Here is a 21,253-nt window from a genome sequence, read left to right as displayed (position 1 = left end):
GTCCTTGGATGTGCAAAGAGAGCTAATATTAATGTAAATCTCTCCTGGCTCAAAGTGGAGGAGAGATTGACTTCATCACTACTTGTATTTATGAGAGGTATTGACATGTTGAATGCACCGAGCTGTCTGTAAACTACTGGCACACAGTTCGGACACCCATGCATACCCCACAAGGCATGCCAAAATAGGTCTCTTCACAGTCCCCAATTCCCAAATAGACTATGGGAGGCGCACAGTACTACATAGAGCCATGACTACATGGAACTCTATTCCACATCATGTAACTGATGCAAGCAGTAAAATCTGATTAAAAAAAACAGCTTATGGAACAGCGGGGACTGAAGCAACACAAACATAGGCGCACATGGATTTAGTACTGTAGATATGTGGTAGTGGTGGAGTAGGGGTCTGAGGGAACACAGTGTGTTGTGAATGCATTTAAAATTGTATGAACTGCCTTAATTTTGCTGGACTCCAGGAAGAGTAGCTGCTGCTTTGGCAGGAACTAATGGGGATCCATAATAAATACAAATACCACACCTGCTATGCAAGTGTTTTAATGTCAACAATTTCCTGTTGATATACTTACATTTCCAAACGGTAAGTGTTCTCTGTGTGTAAATGCAACTAATTGGGTCTTTTTAGCCTAAAAGCCAGCACTCTGACTTGTCTCCACAACAGTGGAGCGGACAGACAGCCACCACAGAGGACTGAGAGAAGAACACAGCCTAATGAAGTGTTGAAGAGGTATTCTTTATTGCAAGGTCATCCATTTAGTCTCAATCTATATATATTTAACCTTAAACATTGTTCTGTTGGTGAGAGCTAGAGGGCAGAATGAAATGTTTCATTCTGTCCAGTAGGTGTCAGCCCACTTACAGAAACAGGCATGAGGTCCAGTGTTTTCAGGATCACATTTATTTATCATGAGAAACATAGCGCAAGGGTGTGCCTAGGCTTTGGTTCATAATCAGAGGTGGTTCGGAGGGAAGAGGTTCTGTAGGGGAGTAACACTTCCTCTCAAGAAGAGGCTTCCGCTCTTTCAATGTCCTCTGAGGAAAGAAGGGAGGAGAGGACTGAGTATATTGTTAGAGGGGGGATGGTTTATACTGTACACTATATATACACAAAAGTATGTGGACACCCCTTCAAATGAGTGGATTCGACTATTTCAGCCACACCCGTTGCTGACCGGTGTATAAAATCTAGCGCAAAGCCATGCAATCTGGCAGAGTAGAATGGCTTTACTGAAGAGCTCAGTGACTTTCAGTCAGTTGGTCAAATTTCTGCCCCGCTAGAGCTGCCCCAGTCAGCTGGAAGTGCTGTTATTGTGAAGTGGAAACGCCTAGGAGCAACAACGGCTCAGCTACAAAGTGGTAGGCCACACAAGCTCACAGAAACGGGACCGCTGAGTCCTGAAGCGCGTGGCTCGTAAAAATCGTCTGTCCTCGGTTGCAACACTGACTACCAAGTTCCAAACTGCCTCTGGAAGCAACGTCAGCACAATAATTGTTAGTCTGGGGCTTCATGAAATGGGTTTCCATGGCCGAGCAGCCGCACACAAGCCTAAGATCACCACGCGCAATGTCAAGCGTCGGCTGGAGTGGTGTAAAGCACGCCGCCATTGGACTCTGGAGCAGTGGAAACGCGTTCTCTGATCACGCTTCACCATCTGGCAGTCCGACTGACAAATCTGGGTTTGGCAGATCCAAGGAGAACGCTACCTGCCCGGATGCATAGTGCCAACTGTAAAGTTTGGTGGAGGGCGAATAATGGTCTGGGGATGTTTTTCATGGTTCGGGCTAGACCCCTTAGTTCCAGTGACGGGAAGTCTTAACGCTACAGCATACAATAACATTCTAGACGATCCTGTGCTTCCAACTTTGTGGCAAAGGTTTTGGGAAGGCCCTTTCCTGTTTCAGCATGACAATGCCCCCATGCACAAAGCGAGGTCCATACAGAAATGGTTTGTCGAGATCGGTGTGGAAGAACCTGACATCCCATCGAACACCTTTGGGATGAATTGGAACGCCGACTGCGAGCCAGGCCTAATCGCCCAACATCAGAGCCCGAGCTCACTAATGCTCTTGTGGCTGAATGGGAGCAAGTCCCTGCAGCAATGTTCAAACATCTAGTGGAAAGCCTTCCCAGAAGAGTGGAGGCTGTTATAGCAGCAAAGGGGGGGACCAACTCCATATTAATAGCCATGATTTTGGAATGAGATGTTCGACAAGCAGGTGTCCACATACTTTTGGTCATGTAGTGTATACAGCGTTTACCATGAATGCAGTCTCCTCTAATGCGGGAACATTGCCTTTAAATTTCAATTGCGCTGTTGAATAGAGCCCTTTGTGTGTCACCATGGCAACCACTTATGTCCTTACCTGACTGCGGGTCAGTGTGGGGGTCCACCTCCTGGTCAGCCACGCCCAGCCTCTGTCTCAGGGAGTTCAGGGTGCGAGAGGGGAGTTGATCCGAGATGGACTCCAGGTACTTCAGCACGTAGTGGTCAGCATCGGTCAGTACAAAGCGGTGTCTGAAAACTGTGGGAGGGTAGGAGGGAAAAGGGACCATAAGAGTGGGGATATATATGTTGGATGGTTGTATTAAATGTGAAACTCGGACCTGAGACAACAGGGTCTATAGAACAATATCACTGTTCTTCACCAGTGAAATACATGTGTTTTTGGTTGGAAGAAGGTTCTGATCCAAATGGACTGAAATGTCAATGAGACTAGAATTAAACCTGGTCTCAGATCTGTCACATCAATGACTATAGGAGTTGACAAGACAGCACAAACAGATCTGACACTAGACTAAACTTTATAGGAGCTACACTACATCTCCTCCAAGCTAAAACATCTCCGTGAACAGAACAGTACAGTCGTGGCCAAAAGTTTTGAGAATGACACAAATATTAATTTTCACAAAGTTTGCTGCTTCAGTGTTTTTAGATATTTTTGTCAGATGTTACTATGGAATACTGAAATATAATTACAAGCATTTCATAAGTGTCAAAGGCTTTTATTGACATGAAGTTGATGCAAAGAGTCAATATTTGCAGTGTTGACCCTTCTTTTTCCAAGACCTCTGCAATCCGCCCTCGCATGCTGTCAATTAACTTCTGGGCCACATCCTGACTGATGGCAGCCCATTCTTGCATAATCAATGCTTGGAGTTTGTCAGAATTTGTGGGTTTTTGTTTGTCCACCTGCCTCTTGAGGATTGACCACAAGTTCTCAATGGGATTAAGGTCTGGGGAGTTTCCTGACCATGGACCCAAAATATTGATGTTTTGTTCCCCGAGCCACTTAGTTTTGCCTTATGGCAAGGTGCTCCATCATGCTGGAAAAGGCATTGTTCATCAAACTGTTCCTGGATGGTTGGGAGAAGTTGCTCTCAGAGGATGTGTTGGTACCATTCTTTATTCATGGCTGTGTTCTTAGGCAAAATTGTGAGTGAGCCCACTCCCTTGGCTGAGAAGCAACCCCACACATGAATGGTCTCAGGATGCTTTACTGTTGGCATGACACAGGACTGATGGTAGCGCTCACCTTGTCTTCTCCGGACAAGCTTTTTTCCGGATGCCCCAAACAATCGGAAAGGGGATTCGTCAGAGAAAATGACTTTACCCCAGTCCTCAGCAGTCCAATCCCTGTACCTTCTGCAGAATATCAGTCGGTCCCTGATGTTTTTCCTGGAGAGAAGTGGCTTCTTTGCTGCCCTTCTTGACACCAGGCCATCCTCCAAAAGTCTTCGTCTCACTGTGCATGCAGATGCACTCACACCTGCCTGCTGCCATTCCTGAGCAAGCTCTGTACTGGTGGTGCCCCGATCCCGCAGCTGAATCAACTTTAGGAGACGGTCCTGGCGCTTGTTGGACTTTCTTGGGCGCCCTGAAGTCTTGTTCACAACATTTGAACCGCTCTCCTTGAAGTTCTTCATGAGCCGATAAATGGTTGATTTAGGTGCAATCTTACTGGCAGCAATATCCTTGCCTGTGAAGCCCTTTTTGTGCAAAGCAATGATGACGGCACGTGTTTCCTTGCAGGTAACCATGATTTACAGAGGAAGAACAATGATTCCAAGCACCACCCTCCTTTTGAAGCTTCCAGTCTGTTATTCGAACTCAATCAGCATGACAGAGTGATCTCCAGCCTTGTCCTCATCAACACTCACACCTGTGTTAACGAGAGAATCACTGACATGATGTCAGCTGGTCATTTGTGGCAGGGCTGAAATGCAGTTGAAATGTTTTTGGGGGATTCAGTTCATTTGCATGGCAAAGAGGGACTTTGCAATTAATCTGATCACTCTTCATTACATTCTGGAGTATATGCAAATTGCCATCATACAAACTGAGGCAGCAGACTTTGAAAATTAATATTTGTGTCATTCTCAAAACTTTTGGTCACAACACTAGGAATAATACCCTCCACGGTGTCTCCGATGGCAAAGTCGGCCGGGCCATAGAACTCGGGCTTGTCCACGGTGCAGCCCGGCTTGGGGATGCGTGTCTTTTCCAGGAACTGGCCGCTGATGATGCCGGAGTTGCGTGTTGATTGCTCGAAGATGCTGATCATATCACTGGACAGGAAGTAGGAGAAGATGAAGCGGCGGCCCTCGTCCTGGGGATTCTGGGAGTCCTGTGATATCAGAGCGAGATGGGGTGGAAGAAAATCAAGATGGTGATTGGTTACACTCAAAGGGTGACTGTGAGATAACTAGCATGTAAACATGTTTCTCAGTGGTTGTCATGGCCTACCGGGGTTCAGTTTCAACCTCATGACCAGTGATACTAATACCAGTATCAGTAGTGTGAAAAGGCTATTACAGCAACCAGCTTCCCAGAGCCCCAGGTAGACCTCTTTCTCCTAACCCCCCTCCAGCCCCTCACCATCCTGGCAGCATAGCGCAGAACTTTGTGGTCATTCTCCAGCATTTTCATTAGATCCTTCTTAGGGGGCTCAGGGATCAGAGACAGGCAATTTTGAAGGGAGTCCTCAAGTGAACCAAAACCATTGTAGGGCGGAACCTGTAGAGGGAATATAGGAGAGGTGAGGGGATGTATGTGGCACAGAAACAGGCAACCTCTAATACAACTGGGACTGACAAATGAACAGATAGAACCCACCCACGAGGGAGAGGATATGGGGTGTAGAAGTAGGCATGGGCAGAAAAAAAACACCATCCCTTCCACCCACCCACCAACCAACCCTCCCTAACTCCACCAGTCCAGTCCTCTGCCCTTTCACCTCATGCCTGTCGTGCAGCTCTGTGGTCTTCTTGACCACAGGTTTGGGTTTGAGCTCCAGGTCGGGGTGTTCCTTCTGATAGTAGGCCTTGGTGAACTCGTCACAGTCGTAGAGCAGGAAGCGCCGGCCCATCAGTTGCAGGGTCTCGCCCACCTGGAAGTCCTTGGGCGAGTAGTACTGGTGCACCTCCTGGGGGGACACCTCCAGTACACAGCTAGGGAAGGGCTCTGGAGAGGGGCGGAAGGACATGGGGACTGTTGTACAGTAATTAAACACATGGGGACTGTTGTATAGTCATTAGGAGGACATGGAGACTGTTGTATAGTCATTAGGAGGACATGGAGACTGTTGTATAGTCATTAGGAGGACATGGAGACTGTTGTATAGTCATTAGGAGGACATGGAGACTGTTGTATAGTCATTAGGAGGACATGGAGACTGTTGTATAGTCATTAGGAGGACATGGAGACTGTTGTATAGTCATTAGGAGGACATGGAGACTGTTGTATAGTCATTAGGAGGACATGGAGACTGTTGTATAGTCATTAGGAGGACATGGAGACTGTTGTATAGTCATTAGGAGGACATGGAGACTGTTGTATAGTCATTAGGAGGACATGGAGACTGTTGTATAGTCATTAGGAGGACATGGAGACTGTTGTATAGTCATTAGGAGGACATGGAGACTGTTGTATAGTCATTAGGAGGACATGGAGACTGTTGTATAGTCATTAGGAGGACATGGAGACTGTTGTATAGTCATTAGGAGGACATGGAGACTGTTGTATAGTCATTAGGAGGACATGGAGACTGTTGTATAGTCATTAGGAGGACATGGAGACTGTTGTATAGTCATTAGGAGGACATGGAGACTGTTGTATAGTCATTAGGAGGACATGGAGACTGTTGTATAGTCATTAGGAGGACATGGAGACTGTTGTATAGTCATTAGGAGGACATGGAGACTGTTGTATAGTCATTAGGAGGACATGGAGACTGTTGTATAGTCATTAGGAGGACATGGAGACTGTTGTATAGTCATTAGGAGGACATGGAGACTGTTGTATAGTCATTAGGAGGACATGGAGACCGTTGTATAGTCATTAGGAGGACATGGAGACTGTTGTATAGTCATTAGGAGGACATGGAGACTGTTGTATAGTCATTAGGAGGACATGGAGACTGTTGTATAGTCATTAGGAGGACATGGAGACTGTTGTATAGTCATTAGGAGGACATGGAGACTGTTGTATAGTCATTAGGAGGACATGGAGACTGTTGTATAGTCATTAGGAGGACATGGAGACTGTTGTATAGTCATTAGGAGGACATGGAGACTGTTGTATAGTCATTAGGAGGACATGGAGACTGTTGTATAGTCATTAGGAGGACATGGAGACTGTTGTATAGTCATTAGGAGGACATGGAGACTGTTGTATAGTCATTAGGAGGACATGGAGACTGTTGTATAGTCATTAGGAGGACATGGAGACCGTTGTATAGTCATTAGAAACACGGTTGATAGCTGGAGTGCTCCAGAGATGGTTGTCCTTCTGGAAGGTTCTCCCATCTCCACAGAGGAACTCTAGAGCTCTGTCAGAGTGACCATCGGGTTCTTGGTCACCACCCTGACCAAGGCCCTTCTCCCCTGATTGCTTAGTTTGGCCGAGCGGCCAGCTCTAGGAAGATTCTTGGTGGTTCCAAACTTCATTTAAGAATGAGGGAGGTCACTGTGTTCTTGGGAACTTTCAATGCTGCAGAAATGTTTTGGTACCTTTCCCCAGATATGCGTCTCAACACAATCCTGTGTTGAAGCTCTACGGACAATTCCCTCGACCTCATGGCTTGGTTTTTGCTCTGACATGCACTGTCAACTGTGGGACCTTATATAGACAGGTGTGTGTCTTTCCAAATCATGTCCAATCAATTGAATTTACCACAGGTGGACTCCAATCAAACATCTCAAGGATGATCAATGGAAACAGGATGCACCTGAGCTCAATTTCGAGTCTCATAGCAAAGGGTCTGAATACTTATGTAAATAAAGTATTTCTGTTTTTACATTTGCAAAAATGTCTAAAAACCTGTTTTCGCTTTGTCATTATGGGGTATTGTGTAGATTGCTGAGGATTTTGTATTTATTTAATCCATTTTAGAATAAGGCTGTAACGTAACAAAATGTGGAAAAAGTCAAGGGGTCTGAATACTAATGTATAATATATTATAATATATACACTACCATTCAAAAGTTTGGGGTCACTTTGAAAGAAAAGTTTCTTTAATCAGCACAACAGTTTTCAGCTGTGCTAACATAATTGCAAAAGGGGTTTATAATGATCAATTAGCCTTAAAAGTATAAACTTAGCTAACACAACGTGCCATTGGAACACAGGAGTGATGGTTGCTGATAATGAGCCTCTGTACGCCTATGTAAATATTCCATGAAAAATCAGCCGTTTCCAGCTACAACAGTCATTTACAACATTAACAATGTCTACACTGTATTTCTGGTGAATTTGATGTTATTTTAATGGACAAAAAAAAGGTGCTTTTCTTTCAAAAACAAGTAAATGTCTAAGTAATCCCAAACTTTTGAACGATAGTATATATATATATATATATATATATATATATATATAATACCAGTCAAACGTTTGGACACACCTACTCATTCAAGGGTTTTTCTTTATTTTTACTATTTTCTACATTGTAGAATAATAGTGAAGACATCAAAACTATGAAATAACACATATGGAATCATGTAGTAACCAAAAAAGTGTTAAACAAATCAAAATATATTTTATATTCTTCAAAGTAGCCACCCTTTGCCTTGATGACAGCTTTGCACACGTGTAGCATTCTCTCAACCAGCTTCATGAGGAATGCTTTTCCAACAGTCTTGAAGGAGTTTCCACATATGCTGAGCACTTGTTGGCTGCTTTTCCTTCACTAGAAAAATTATCGACGACAACACCTGTTTTGATGTTCTTAGGCTGCAAGGGAAGGGGTCCCAGCCACTGTTGGGCTCTCCCAGCATTAACCCGGTTAGATCACTACACAGAGAAACTAGTGTCGATAGCTACAATAACTGAGAGACTTACTGCAGGCTGGTTTGATGTTCTTGGGCAGCCTCTGTCTGCGTAGCAGCACAGGGAATGGGTCCCGGCCACTGTTGGGCTCATGGACTTCTCGGATCTCCACTGAGTCATCCACCAGATAGTACTGGATTGTTACAGGCCTGGCCTCCCCGTACAGAGAGTCAGTGTGGTCCCACAGCGCAAAGAAACGCAGCACCTATTGATACAGATGGCCAGAGGTCAAAGGTTATAGAGAGAATAAGATCCTGCTGAGGTCATGTTTAGCCATATAAATAGTTATGTGTGTTTAAACCCATTCTAAATCCTTTGAGTCCTTTGCTTAGACTGATTTGAATACAAATCATGGTAAAATGGTACATGAGTAATCTATAGGAACATTATACTTTCAGTGAGCTCCAAAGGTATTGGGACAGTGACCCATTTGTTGTTGTTTTAAAATGATACAATGACTATGAGGTTGAAGTGTAGACTGTCAGCTTTAATTGGAGGGTACAACTTTTAGAAATTACAGTACTTTTTGTACATAGTCCCCCATTTTACTGGACCAAAAGTATTGGGACAAATTCACTACTGTGTATTAAAGTAGTCAACAGTTTCGTATTTGGTCCCATATTCCTAGCACACAATGATCACATCAAGCTTGTGACTCTACAAACTTGTTGGATGGATTTGCTGTTTGTTTAGGTTGTGTTTCAGCTAATTTTGTGCCGAATAGATGGATCAAAATACCCTCAATTTAAAGCTGACCGTCTGTACTTTAACCTCATAGTTGTTGTATAATTTCCAATCCAAAGTGCTGGAGTACAGAGCCAAAACAACAAAACATTTGTCACTGTCCAAAGACTTTTAGAGGTCACTGTATATCAATGTAATGCCAATGCTGGACATCAAATATATTCAGCAAAAGATTTGATGAAGTGCATGGGAGCATTGAATGCAAGGCTGACATAGGAGACGAGTGTCTCATATCGACCAATAGATAATATCCATATGGGAGGCATGTAGGAGTCAGGGCAACTAAGTACAGCCCGCTCACCTTGCGGTCCATGGTGAGGAACTGCTTGAGGCGGTCGAAGACAGATGGGGTGATGTAGGAGCGTCCAGGCTGGGTGCGCCGCTGGATGTACGGGTCGACCGGGGTCGGCTCAGCGTCGTTCAAAACCAGACCCTCGCTCTCCATGAAGTCCTGACCATATGAGACACAGTACAGAGTATCTACTATAGCATAGATACAGATAATAAACATACCACGGAGCTAGAAGTATTCAACATAGAACATGAAAAGAACATGAAAAGTAAAAAAAAAAAAGTGCATTTGACAACACAGTGAGGAAAACAAGTCTGTGTGTGTGATGTGTGTGTCTAACTGACTATGTGTCACAGTGCATGAGATGTGTGTTTACCGTATGTGTCACTTTGTGGTTCTGTAGGTAAACACAAACAATCAAAAGTTTGGACACACCTACTCATTCAAGGGTTTTTCTTTATTTGAACTATTTTCTACATTGTAGAATAATAGTGAAGACTTAAACTATGAAATAACATATGGAATCATGTAACCAAAAAAGTGTTAAACAAATCAAATTATATTTTATGTTTGAGATTCTTCAAAGTAGCCACCCTTTGCCTTGATGACAGGTTTGCACACTTTTGGCATTCTCTCAACCAGCTTCACCTGGAATGCTTTTCCAACAGTCTTGAAGGAGTTCCCTACAGTACATATACTTAGCACTTGTTGGCTGCTTTTCCTTCACTCTGCGGTCCAACTCATCCCAAACCATCTCAATTTGGTTGAGGTCGGGTGATTGTGGAGGCCAGGTCATCTGATGCAGCACTCCATCACTCTCCTTCTTGGTCAAATAGCCCTTACACAGCCTGGAGGTGTGTTGGGTCATTGTCCTGTTGAAAAACAAATGATAGTCCCTCTAAGCGTAAGCCAGATGGGATGACGTATCGCTGCAGAATGCTGTGGCAGCCATGTTGGTTAAGTGTGCCTTGAATTCTAAATAAATCACTGACAGTGTCACCAGCAAAACACCCGCACATCATCACACCTCCTCCTCCATGCTTCACGGTGGGAACCACACATGCAGAGATCATCCGTTCACCTACTCTGCATCTCACAAAGACACAGCGGTTGGAACCAAAAATCAAACATTTTGACTCATCAGACCAAAAGACAGATTTCCACCAGTCTAATGTCCATTGCTCATGTTTCTTGGCCCAAGCAAGTCTCTTCTTCTTATTGGTGTCCTTTAGTAGTGGTTTCTTTGCAGCAATTCAACCACGAAGGCCTGATTTACACTGTCCCCTCTGAACAGTTGTTGAGATGTGTCTGTTACTTGAACTCTGTGAAGCATTTATTTGGGCTACAATCTGAGGTGCAGTTAACTCTAATGAACTTATCCTCTGCAGCAGAGGTACCTCTGGGTCTTTTCTTTCCTGTGGCAGTCCTCATGAGAGCCAATTTCATCATAGCGCTTGATGGTTTTTGCGACTGCACTTGAAGAAACTTTCAAAGTTCTTGAAATGTTTTCGGATTGACTGATCTTCATGTCTTAAAATAATGATGGACTGTCATTTCTCTTTGCTAATTTGAGCTGTTCTTGCCATAATATGGACTTGGTCTTTTCCCAAATAGGGCTATCTTCTGTATACCACCCCCTTGTCACAACACAACTGATTGGTTCAAACGCATTAAAAAGGAAAGAAATTCCACAAATTAACAAGGCACACCTGTTAATTGAAATTCCTTCCAGGTGACTACCTCATGAAGCTGGTTGAGAGAATGCCAAGAGTGTTCAAAGCTAACCGGTGCCTGTATATAGCCTTGCTACTGTTATAGCCTCGCTACTGTATATAGCCTTGCTACTGTTATTTTTCACTGTCTTTTTACTGTTGTTTTTATTTCTTTACTTACCTATTGTCCACCTAATACCTTTTCTGCCATGTTGGTTAGAGCCTGTAAGTAAGAGTTTCACTGTAAGGTTTACACCTTACAACTTTGATTTGAATCTGTCAAGGCAAAGGGTGGTTACTTTGAAGAATCTGAAATATCAAATATATTTTGATTTGTTTAACACTTGTTTGGTTACTACATGATTCCATGGGTGTTATCTCATAGATTTGATGTCTTCACTATTATTCTACAATGTAGATAATGGTAATAATAAAGAGAAACCCTTGAATGAGAAGGTGTGTCCAAACTTTTTACTGGTACTGTATGTGTTGGTATCCTAGTGTGTGATAGATAATGGGTGTGATGTGTGAGTGTGTATCGTATCTATTTACCTGTGTGTAGCTGTCACAGTGTGTGACGCGGTAGACGGTGCCGTACACTACCAGGTCCATGCCCACGTTGAGATCTTTCCAGTGGTAGTGGTCGCCACGGTCATTCTTGGGCAGCCTCTGGCGCTTGATCAGCTTGCCCTGCGGTCGAGGAAGAAAGGATTCACACATCAAAAATATACTCAGTCATATCTATCAATTTTGTCCTAGAAGAAAAACACCAACCATCTTCTAAAATCATGATTTAGAATGTTGCAGTGCGTTAGTTCACAGCGCAGCTGTCTTTACAAGAGGAAAATGTCGCCCTAAGTACAAATTAAACTTAAAGTGGAACTTACAGCGTTTTAACCACGTTGCAGATATGAAACAATAATATCAGTAAAAAATATCAAATTCCCCAGTTTATGCTACAAAACCAACTTTATAAGAGGTTTTAAAAATAGGTTCTATTTGACTCAAAGTTCCATGACGTACACTAAGTTATTGTTGGCAGAATAGATGGATGCAGTTCAATGCATGATTCATATAATTCACCACTACATTTATTGGTAGTCCAAAAACTATTGCTATCAGGTTGTAAATAACAGCTGGCCTGGCCAGTATTTTCGACAAAAACAGACGAATGTAACTAAGGCTGGGAATGTCAAAACAATCAAGGGCAATGATCACAAGTCAGTCATCCCATTGCTAATAAGCTAGCGTATCTATTAATATAGCAACAGGCTAAAAACACAGAGCCTAACATTAGCTAGCTAACTAGCTGCTAGGAGGATGTCATGTCATGTCATTGGAAGAGTGGGTGAGTGGTTGACTTTCCCCTCATATCGTTTTTTGGTGGCTATACACAGCTAGAGATGTATGTGTCATTTGTATAACTAGCAAGAACTTGTCCAGTTAGCATATCTCTTATGTTCGCAAATTCAATCTGGCGCTCTATCTTTCTATCTACGATTTCAGATTTCTCTCATCTGTGTGACAGAGCACAGAATAACTGATAAATTTACGAAAGCGCAACACCTGCTGAATATGACCGGTGTCAGTAAACGCAGGCAAAGAAAGTAATAGTTAGTCACAAAGCTCTAGATAACATGTAAACAGCCTAACCAGCTTTGCTAGGGCAAGTAAAATGGTTAGAGTGAGGTGTTCTCTCATTTGTGTCTGGAAGTAGCTAGCTAGCAAGCTAGCCAACTTTAGCCAGTTACAGTGGGGGAAAAAAGTATTTGAACCCCTGCTGATTTTGTACGTTTGCCCACTGATAAAGAAATGATCAGTCTATAATTTTAATGGTAAGTTTATTTGAACAGTGAGAGACAAAATAACAAAAATATCCAGAAAAACACACGTCAAAAATGTTATAAATTGATTTGTATTTTAATGAGGGAAATAAGTATTTGACCCCCTCTCAATCAGAAAGATTTCTGTCTCCCAGGTGTCTTTTATACAGGTTAGGAGCTTGAGATTAAGAGCACACGCTTAAAGGGAGTGCTCCTAACCGCAGCTTGTTACCTGTAAAAAATACACCTGTCCACAGAAGCAATGAATCAATCAGATTCCAAACTCTCCACCATGGCCAAGACCAAAGAGCTCTCCAAGGATGTCAGGGACAAGTTTGTAGACCTATACAAGGCTGTACTGGGCTACAAGACCATCGCCAAGCAGCTTGGTGAGAAGTTGACAACATTTGGTGCGATTATTCGCAAATGGAAGAAACACAAAAGAACTGTCAATATCCCTCGGCCTGAGGCTCCATGCAAGATCTCACCTCGTGGGGTTGCAATGATCATGAGAACGGTGAGGAATCAGCCCAGAACTACACGGGAGGATCTTGTCAATGATCTTAAGGCAGCTGGGACCATAGTCACCCAGAAAACAATTGGTAACACACTACGCCGTGAAGGACTGAAATCCTGCAGCGCCCGCAAGGTCCCCCTGCTCAAGAATAAATATACATGCCTGTCTGAAGTTTGCCAATGAACATCTGAATGATTCAGAGGACAACTGGTGAAAGTGTTGTGGTCAGATGAGACCAAAATGGAGCTATTTGGCATCAACTCAACTCGCCGTGTTTGGAGGAGGAGGAATGCTGCCTATGACCCCAAGAACACCATCTCCACCGTCAAACATGGAGGTGGAAACATTATGCTTTGGGGGTGTTTTTCTGCTAAGGGGACAGGACAACTTCACCGCATCAAAGGGACGATGGACGGGGCCATGTACCGTCAAATCTTGGGTGAGAACATCCTTCCCTCAGCCAGGGCATTGAAAATGGGTCGTGGATGGGTATTCCAGCATGACAATGACCCAAGACACACAGCCAAGGCAACAAAGGAGTGGCTCAAGAAGAAGCACATTAAGGTCCTGGAGTGGCCTAGCCAGTCTCCAGACCTTAATCCCATAGAAAATCTGTGGAGGGAGCTGAAGGTTCGAGTTGCCAAACGTCAGCCTCGAAACCTTAATGACTTGGAGAAGATCTGCAAAGAGGAGTGGGGCAAAATCCCTCCTGAGATGTGTGCAAACCTGGTGGCCAACTACAAGAATCGTCTGACCTCTGATTGCCAACAAGGGTTTTGCCACCAAGTACTAAATCATGTTTTGCAGAGGGGTCAAATCCTTATTTCCCTCATTAAAATGCAAATCATTTTATAACATTTTTGACATGCGTTTTCTGGATTTTTTTGTTGTTATTCTGTCTCTCACTGTTCAAATAAATCTACCATTAAAATTATAGACTGATCATTCTTTGTAAGTGGGCAAACGTACAAAATCAGCAGGGGATCAAATACTTTTTTCCCCCACTGTAGCTTTGGGTGCTTGGTTGGGACAAGCGTGCATTGTTGGCAGGCAAGCTGCAGAAGGACGAGTAGACTACAATTCCCCATCGTTTATCAGTGCAATATTGATGGCCAACTAACTGAAAAAGTTTGAGATGGTTTATCTGACGTTCCTTCGTCAGATGTTAGCTCATCTTGCTCTGGCTAGCATTAGTTGTTGATCTTTTTGTTGTTGATGTGCATTACTGAGGGAGATAGAGTCTACCTTTTCATGGTTGTTTGATCAATAGGACTGTAAAGTTCCCAAATGTAAGAGGTCTGCTGTTGTATTTACACATTTGCAGAAATCCATTCAGGTGTATTTTGTGGCTTGGCGAATGTGTAATGATCTAAAGTTGCGCTGTTGCATCTGCCTGTAAACACACAGTCCAGTTCAACATGAATGATGGCAGGTCCATCTGCCTGTAAACACACAGTCCAGTTCAAAGTGAATGATGGCAGGCCCATCTGCCTGTAAACACACAGTCCAGTTCAAAGTGAATGATGGCATGTCCATCTGCCTGTAAACACACAGTCCAGTTCAAAGTGAATGATGGCAGGTCCATCTGCCTGTAAACACACAGTCCAGTTCAAAGTGAATGATGGCAGGCCCATCTGCCTGTAAACACACAGTCCAGTTCAAAGTGAATGATGGCAGGCCCATCTGCCTGTAAACACACAGTCCAGTACAAAGTGAATGATGGCAGGCCCATCTGCCTGTAAACACACAGTCCAGTTCAAAGTGAATGATGGCAGGCCAATCTGCCTGTAAACACACAGTCCAGTACAAAGTGAATGATGGCAGGTCCATCTGCCTGTAAACACACAGTCCAGTTCAAAGTGAATGATGGCAGGTCCATCTGCCTGTAAACACACAGTCCAGTACAAAGTGAATGATGGCAGGCCCATCTGCCTGTAAACACACAGTCCAGTTCAAAGTGAATGATGTCAGGTCCATCTGCCTGTAAACACACAGTCCAGTTCAAAGTGAATGATGGCAGGCCAATCTGCCTGTAAACACACAGTCCAGTTCAAAGTGAATGATGGCAGGCCAATCTGCCTGTAAACACACAGTCCAGTACAAAGTGAATGATGGCAGGTCCATCTGCCTGTAAACACACAGTCCAGTACAAAGTGAATGATGGCAGGCCCATCTGCCTGTAAACACACAGTCCAGTGCAAAGTGAATGATGGCAGGTCCATCTGCCTGTAAACACACAGTCCAGTACAAAGTGAATGATGTCAGGCCTGTGTGCAAATGGCTTGTTTGTATAAAGGACACTTTTACTTTTCTAGATGCACAATTGAGAGCATCCTGTCGGGCTGTATCACTGCCTGGTAAGGCAACTGCACTGCATCACTGCCTGGTAAGGCAACTACACTGCCCACAACCGCAGGGTGGTGCAGTCTGCACAGTGCATCACCGGGGGCAAACTACCTGCCCTCCATGACACCTACAGCACCTGATGTCACACTAAGGCCAAAAAGATCATCAAGGACAACAACCACCCGATCCACTGCCTGTTCACACCGCTATCATCCAGAAGGCGAGGTCAGTACAGGTGCATCAAAACTGGGTCCGAGAGACTAAAAAACAGCTTCTGTCTCGTCCTGGACGACGTTTTTATTCGGTTGTATTTACTGCAGTGTCTATTAATTTGTATAAAATATATGGCCGCTGTCCCACTCTATATTGCTATAGAATTTTCACAAATGTCTTAGTATACGTAATTCTCAAACATTCTAAGAATTGATAAAAAGTTGAAAATTACCATATCTAAGTGCTCGCTTGTCAGAATCTTTTTTTTAGGTATCATATTCTTTCTGGGGATGTATATGAACAGATTTTAATAACTTTAAGTGGAAGCTAAGATTCTTATCTCCTCTGATCTTCTTTGCCTACCTGTGGTATCCCAGAGTTCTCCACCACCGGTTCCATGATACACATGCTGTCATCCTCCAGGTAGTAGTAAAGGACCACAGGGCGCACGCGGTAACCCTCCTGGGGCGAGTGCAGCACCTCCTGCTGGAAGTAGCCATAGAAGCGCAGCACCTGGAAGAGAGGAAATGGGAGTGGGTGAGGGGAGGAGAGAGTGAAAAGGAGGAGGGGCGAGGGAGGAGAGAGGGGAGAAGAGGGATGAGAGGAAGAAAGCAAGGGGAGAGGACAGATCAGTATATTCCTCTGCCTGGATACTGTTCTGTAAAAACTTCAGAAAACAATTATATAATTTCATAGTTCCCCAGCCTGAGGCTATTGTAGCCTACCTTCTTGTCATAAGCGACATGAGCAGGGATGAAGTCCAGTGCTGGGCTGTAGTGGGTGGTGCCATAGGTGAGAGCAGACGTCTGATTGGAAAACTGGTTGATCTCACTCTGGGTCAGCTCACTGGACAGGAGAGGGGCTTGTCCGATGCCAACCTTGGGCCGGTGCGGCAGGGCATAGCCATTCTTATAAGACAGGGTTTGAGGACGATGGTGAGCTGACTTCTAGACAGAAATATATATATATATATATTTAAGTGTTGTCGGAGGTATCAAGGATGTGGTCAGTACAGCGTAGATAATCAGGAAAATATTCATTTTGGCTAGGTCAGATTCATAGGTCTGCACTTCTCCTCCACTACTAACATAAGAATATAGTTGAAGAATGCACCATATGCCCTGGACCAGAAGTAGTCAGTTTCAATAAATTGAGGATAAGCAGGAATTCACAGGTAAATCGTCAGAAAAGCAGGGAAATCAAATCCCTTTATAAAAATGTAGTTTTGGCCTTTCACTTTGACCGTAATGGAATAGCTCGTCAAAAGGAGGAGTCAAATAATATGCCTGGTCTGTTGACCTTAGCAGCAGAGGTAGACAGCTAAAATTGTTAGCTATCTACATATGATTGAAGTTTTTTTTACTAGCCTCACTCTGTTTGACTGAGTTACATTAGGCTACTTAACTGCAACGTGATACACATGAAACGAGCTACTGCAGAAATAAACTGTCTACAAATTGCAGTGTAAAACCTGTACAGTTTATTTCTGCAGTAGCCCGTTTCATGTGTATCACGTTGCAGTTAAGTAGCCTAATGTAACTCAGTCAAACAGAGTGAGGCTAGTAAAAAAAACTTCAATCATATGTAGATAGCTAACAATTCGAGAAACTAGTAGACAAAATAGGACAAATTGCACTTTTATGCTATAGCCATTTGTCATTTCACATTGCCTGAGCCACATTCCACAGCATGAGCTTGATGGATAATAACTTCGTTGCAATCGAACACCGACGGAAACTTCTGTAGCAAACTATTCAAGTGTAACCTTCAACGTGTTACATTAAAAAGTCAGATACATTGTTGCAGGTTTATTTGACCTGGCCCAAAAAGAAACAAATTGACCTTACCGTAACATCCCGAAAGGTGTTTCCTGGCAAAAATGGTAAGCCATGTCCCGTGTTGATCGACATTGCTTGTAATACTCAAACGTTCAAATAAGTATTTGGAACATAGAAATAATGGACAAATACTGAACAGAAACTATAAAGGTTTAGCTATCAATCAATTAACATTATTTATAGTGTAACTGTGGTTTAAATTAGGCCGAGGTGACCAAGGAAACAGAGGATAGTATCAGTTGCCATGGGGAAATATAAACAAACGTCACTCAAAGAAAATACGCGAAATTCGCATGTCTCGCCGCCAGATGGCGCGCAATCTTCATGATACACAACAGTAATCATGTGAATCAAATATTTGTGGTGGATTCACATAGGTAAAAAATAAAACCAATGAGTCAAGATCTTATTTTCAACACAGTTTATTCCAAGCAAAGGAGTCATATTTTGGTCTCACCAGCTATTGCCATATTGTTTTGTCCCATTGAAACACAAAAGCTTTTTCAATATAAAACCATTTAAATGATTGCAGTTGAAGTGAAGATTATTCACTGCATTCTCAACTCCCCTCTCAGTCAAGAAAATCCCAAACTTCTTATGATAAACCATGATACCTATGGTTCAACCCAGTGCAACAGAACTGGATGAATATAACTTATTATTATATTAACAACATGGTCATTACAATAAACCTGACAGATAGCCCTATGGTGTCCCATGAGGGACAACACTAGTCTTGCTGCCCACAGTAATAATTTGGAAGCTATTTCACTGGTAGACAATTGAAGAGATAGTGTTCTGTACTGTACATACATTCCTACATGATAACAAGTGCAATGTATTTGAAAAAATTAACATAGATTTTAGCCATTTCCTAGCTAATCCTAGATCTGTTTTACTGTCTTATCAAGTCTTATGGCCATTGGCATGACACAGCACAACATTATCTGGGACCTGCCTCACCATTTAAACGTGGACAACACACACACACAAGCCAGTTTGACAAAGTGAGATACATAACATGAGAAACATGGAAATAAACATGATTGGAATTGATTGTTTCATAAATTCATAATGATTGGTTGACTCAGGTGACTGGGGTTTTCTTTTCCACCAATATACATCCTTGTTGCCAGGTAAGGCACTGCACTGTACATATTATAACATATAAAAAACAAGCTTATTAAATCACTTGACCTCTGAGTTTACATTATGTATTTTTTTACATCTTTTTTTTTATGCTGACACATCTGGAGCATTGTACTGAGCCTGAATTCATAAAGTCTCAGAGTAAGAGTCCTGGTCTAGGATCAGTTTTGCCTTTTAGATCATAATGAACAAGATTACATGGACAGGGGGAGGGGTAACCTGATCCTAGATCAGCACTCATACTCGAGGCACTTGTTAAATACAGGCCCTGATCCTCTTCTTAGGAAGCAAATAGAAACGACCATACACAGAAACACTAGGGTTCTGTCAAATGGCACCCTATTCCCTATGTAGTGCACTACTTTTGACCACAGCTCTAGCCAGAAGTAGTGCACTATAAAACAAATAGGGTGCCATTTTGGACATACGCCTAGGATTGCATCCCTGAGGTGCCAGACAAGCTTCAATCGCCACAGTATAAAAATATTTCATAATAACTGTAAAGAAAAAAATACACAATAACAAAAAATATGATTTAAATATTATATAAAATACATTTCATAAAGGGTTTGAGATGAATTCCAAAAAAACACATTTTGGGTTCAAAGTTTAAAAGGCAGCGTCGGTTGAACGTGGTCATTTCCCTCTTAAGTGTTACGCTGTACATTTCACTGTAAGTGCTATGCCTCTCCGGAAACCATTCACCCATTTAAATACTGGAGGGTGAGTGAGCATGAAGCAAGCTGCCCAATTCTCAATATCCACTAGGCAACACTGGAGTAACATTAGCAACTGTCCTTAAATCACCTTTCAGGCTTTACTGCCTACGTATCCCAAGATCCTCCACTTCAGAAGGGTGTGAGGAGGTCAAATGCGAGGCTGTGCAGTTAAATGACCTTCCACCTTCAGCCTCCACCAATGACAGGCGGGCTCCGGTCGAGCTTACCATGCTGAGAAGGAGGAGCTTATTCTCACTGCAAAAACAGAGGGGTCTTTGCTCTATACCAGGGCTGTCCAACCCTCATCCTGGAGATCTACCATCCTGTTGGTTTTCAGTCCAACCCTAATTTATCACACCTGATGCTACTAATTAGCTGCTCACAAGACCTTAACTAGCTGAATCAGGCATGTTAAATTAGGGTTGGACTGAAAACCTACAGGACTGTAGATCTCCAGGAAGAGGGTTGGACTGAAAGCCAACATGATGGTAGATCTCCAGGAAGAGGGTTGTGCAGCCCTGGTCTAGAGTACCCACATGGACACAGACAGACTGACAGAGGGGGATACCCAGACAGAGGATTCCAAACCTTCGCCGGTCCCCACCAGGTCATTGGGCCCCATTCCCAAACCCCAGAGGTCCATTTGTGGTCCTACACATCCCATCTCAAGTACTGCGCTCCAACCTTCACAGCCCCCCCTTTCTAGATCTAGTAGAGGATCCTTAACGGTCCTGCCTCAGTAGTAGCGGTTAAGGCTGCGCGTCCCGGGTATATCCGGCTGACCGTTCATCCAGATCTCTCGTATGATCCTCTCCCTCTCCTCCAGCCGCTGTGCACGCTCCAGCTCCTCCGCTGATGTGAACACATTCATGTTGAGCGTGCGCTCGAAACGGCGGTGGCGGCGGGCCGACAGGTCTGACGTGGTGTCCGAGTCCGAGTCTCTGGAGTCGGACGAGGAGTCGGAGGGCCGCGGACGCTTCTTGGTGGTGGTGCCGGGGCGACGGCGGGGTTGGCAGTCGGTGCGGCATGAGATCTGGACCACCAGAGCAAAGAGGGTAAAGAAGAGGCCCAGGCACACGCCACACAGGAAGTAGAGAGCTGCACGCTCTGGGTGGTCTGCAGACGGAGGAAGGGAGAGAGAGAGAGAGAGAGAGAGAGAGAGAGAGAGAGAGAGAGAGAGAGAAGGGAGAGAGAAAGGGAGAGAGAAAGAGAGAGCGAGAGAGAGAAAGGGAGAGTGAGAGAGAGAAAGGGAGAGAGAGAGAGAGAGAAAGGGAGAGCGAGAGAGAGAAAGGGAGAGAGAGAGAGAAAGGGAGAGAGAGAACGAGAGAGAGAGAGAGAGAGAAAGGGAGAGAGAAAGGGAGAGCAAGAGAGAACGGGAGAGAGAGAGAGAAAGGGAGAGAGAGAGAGAAAGGGAGAGAGAGAAAGGGAGAGCGAGAGAGAGAGAGGGAGAGAGAGAGAGAGAGAGAGAGAGAGAGAAAGGGAGAGAGAGAGAGAGAGAGAGAGAGAGAGAAAGGGAGAGAGAGAGAAAAGGTGAGCGAGAGAGAAAGGGAGAGCGA

General features: G+C 43.8%; 2 protein-coding genes across 5 annotated transcripts in view; both read right to left on the bottom strand.

Moving 5' to 3' along the window:
* Positions 1-732: 732 nt before the first annotated feature.
* On the bottom strand, positions 733-18,073 carry efhc1 (EF-hand domain (C-terminal) containing 1). Of its 3 annotated transcripts, none has more exons than XM_014143896.3 (11): positions 17,839-18,073; positions 16,717-16,938; positions 16,355-16,504; positions 11,645-11,782; positions 9,390-9,539; positions 8,357-8,549; positions 5,256-5,482; positions 4,898-5,035; positions 4,433-4,646; positions 2,385-2,543; positions 733-1,052 (listed from the first exon to the last, which is right to left on the bottom strand). In XM_014143896.3, the coding sequence occupies exons 1-11, from the start codon at positions 17,899-17,901 to the stop codon at positions 1,021-1,023; spliced, it is 1,686 nt and encodes a 561-aa protein (XP_013999371.1). In that variant the 5' UTR covers positions 17,902-18,073; the 3' UTR covers positions 733-1,020. The 3 variants fall into 3 exon arrangements, with proteins under 3 accessions (XP_013999371.1, XP_013999372.1, XP_013999373.1); XM_014143897.3 differs by having other exon boundaries at positions 16,717-16,935; positions 17,839-18,040; XM_014143898.3 differs by having other exon boundaries at positions 16,717-16,899; positions 17,839-18,040.
* Positions 18,074-18,235: 162 nt separating this feature from the next.
* LOC106571159 (protein eva-1 homolog A) overlaps positions 18,236-21,253 on the bottom strand; it is a 171,405-nt gene continuing 168,387 nt past the window's right edge. For both annotated transcript variants that reach the window (XM_014143899.2, XM_045695589.2), the window contains one exon: positions 18,236-20,813. In XM_014143899.2, the coding sequence (XP_013999374.1) occupies positions 20,434-20,813 (380 nt within the window). In that variant the 3' untranslated portion in view covers positions 18,236-20,433. The remainder of the gene's footprint in view (positions 20,814-21,253) is intronic.

The sequence above is a fragment of the Salmo salar genome, chromosome 15, assembly GCF_965601325.2.
Source record: "Salmo salar chromosome 15, fSalSal1, whole genome shotgun sequence".
NCBI lineage: Eukaryota > Metazoa > Chordata > Actinopteri > Salmoniformes > Salmonidae > Salmo > Salmo salar.
Note: the sequence above shows the minus strand (reverse complement) of the source record. Positions and strands in the feature narration are given on the sequence as shown.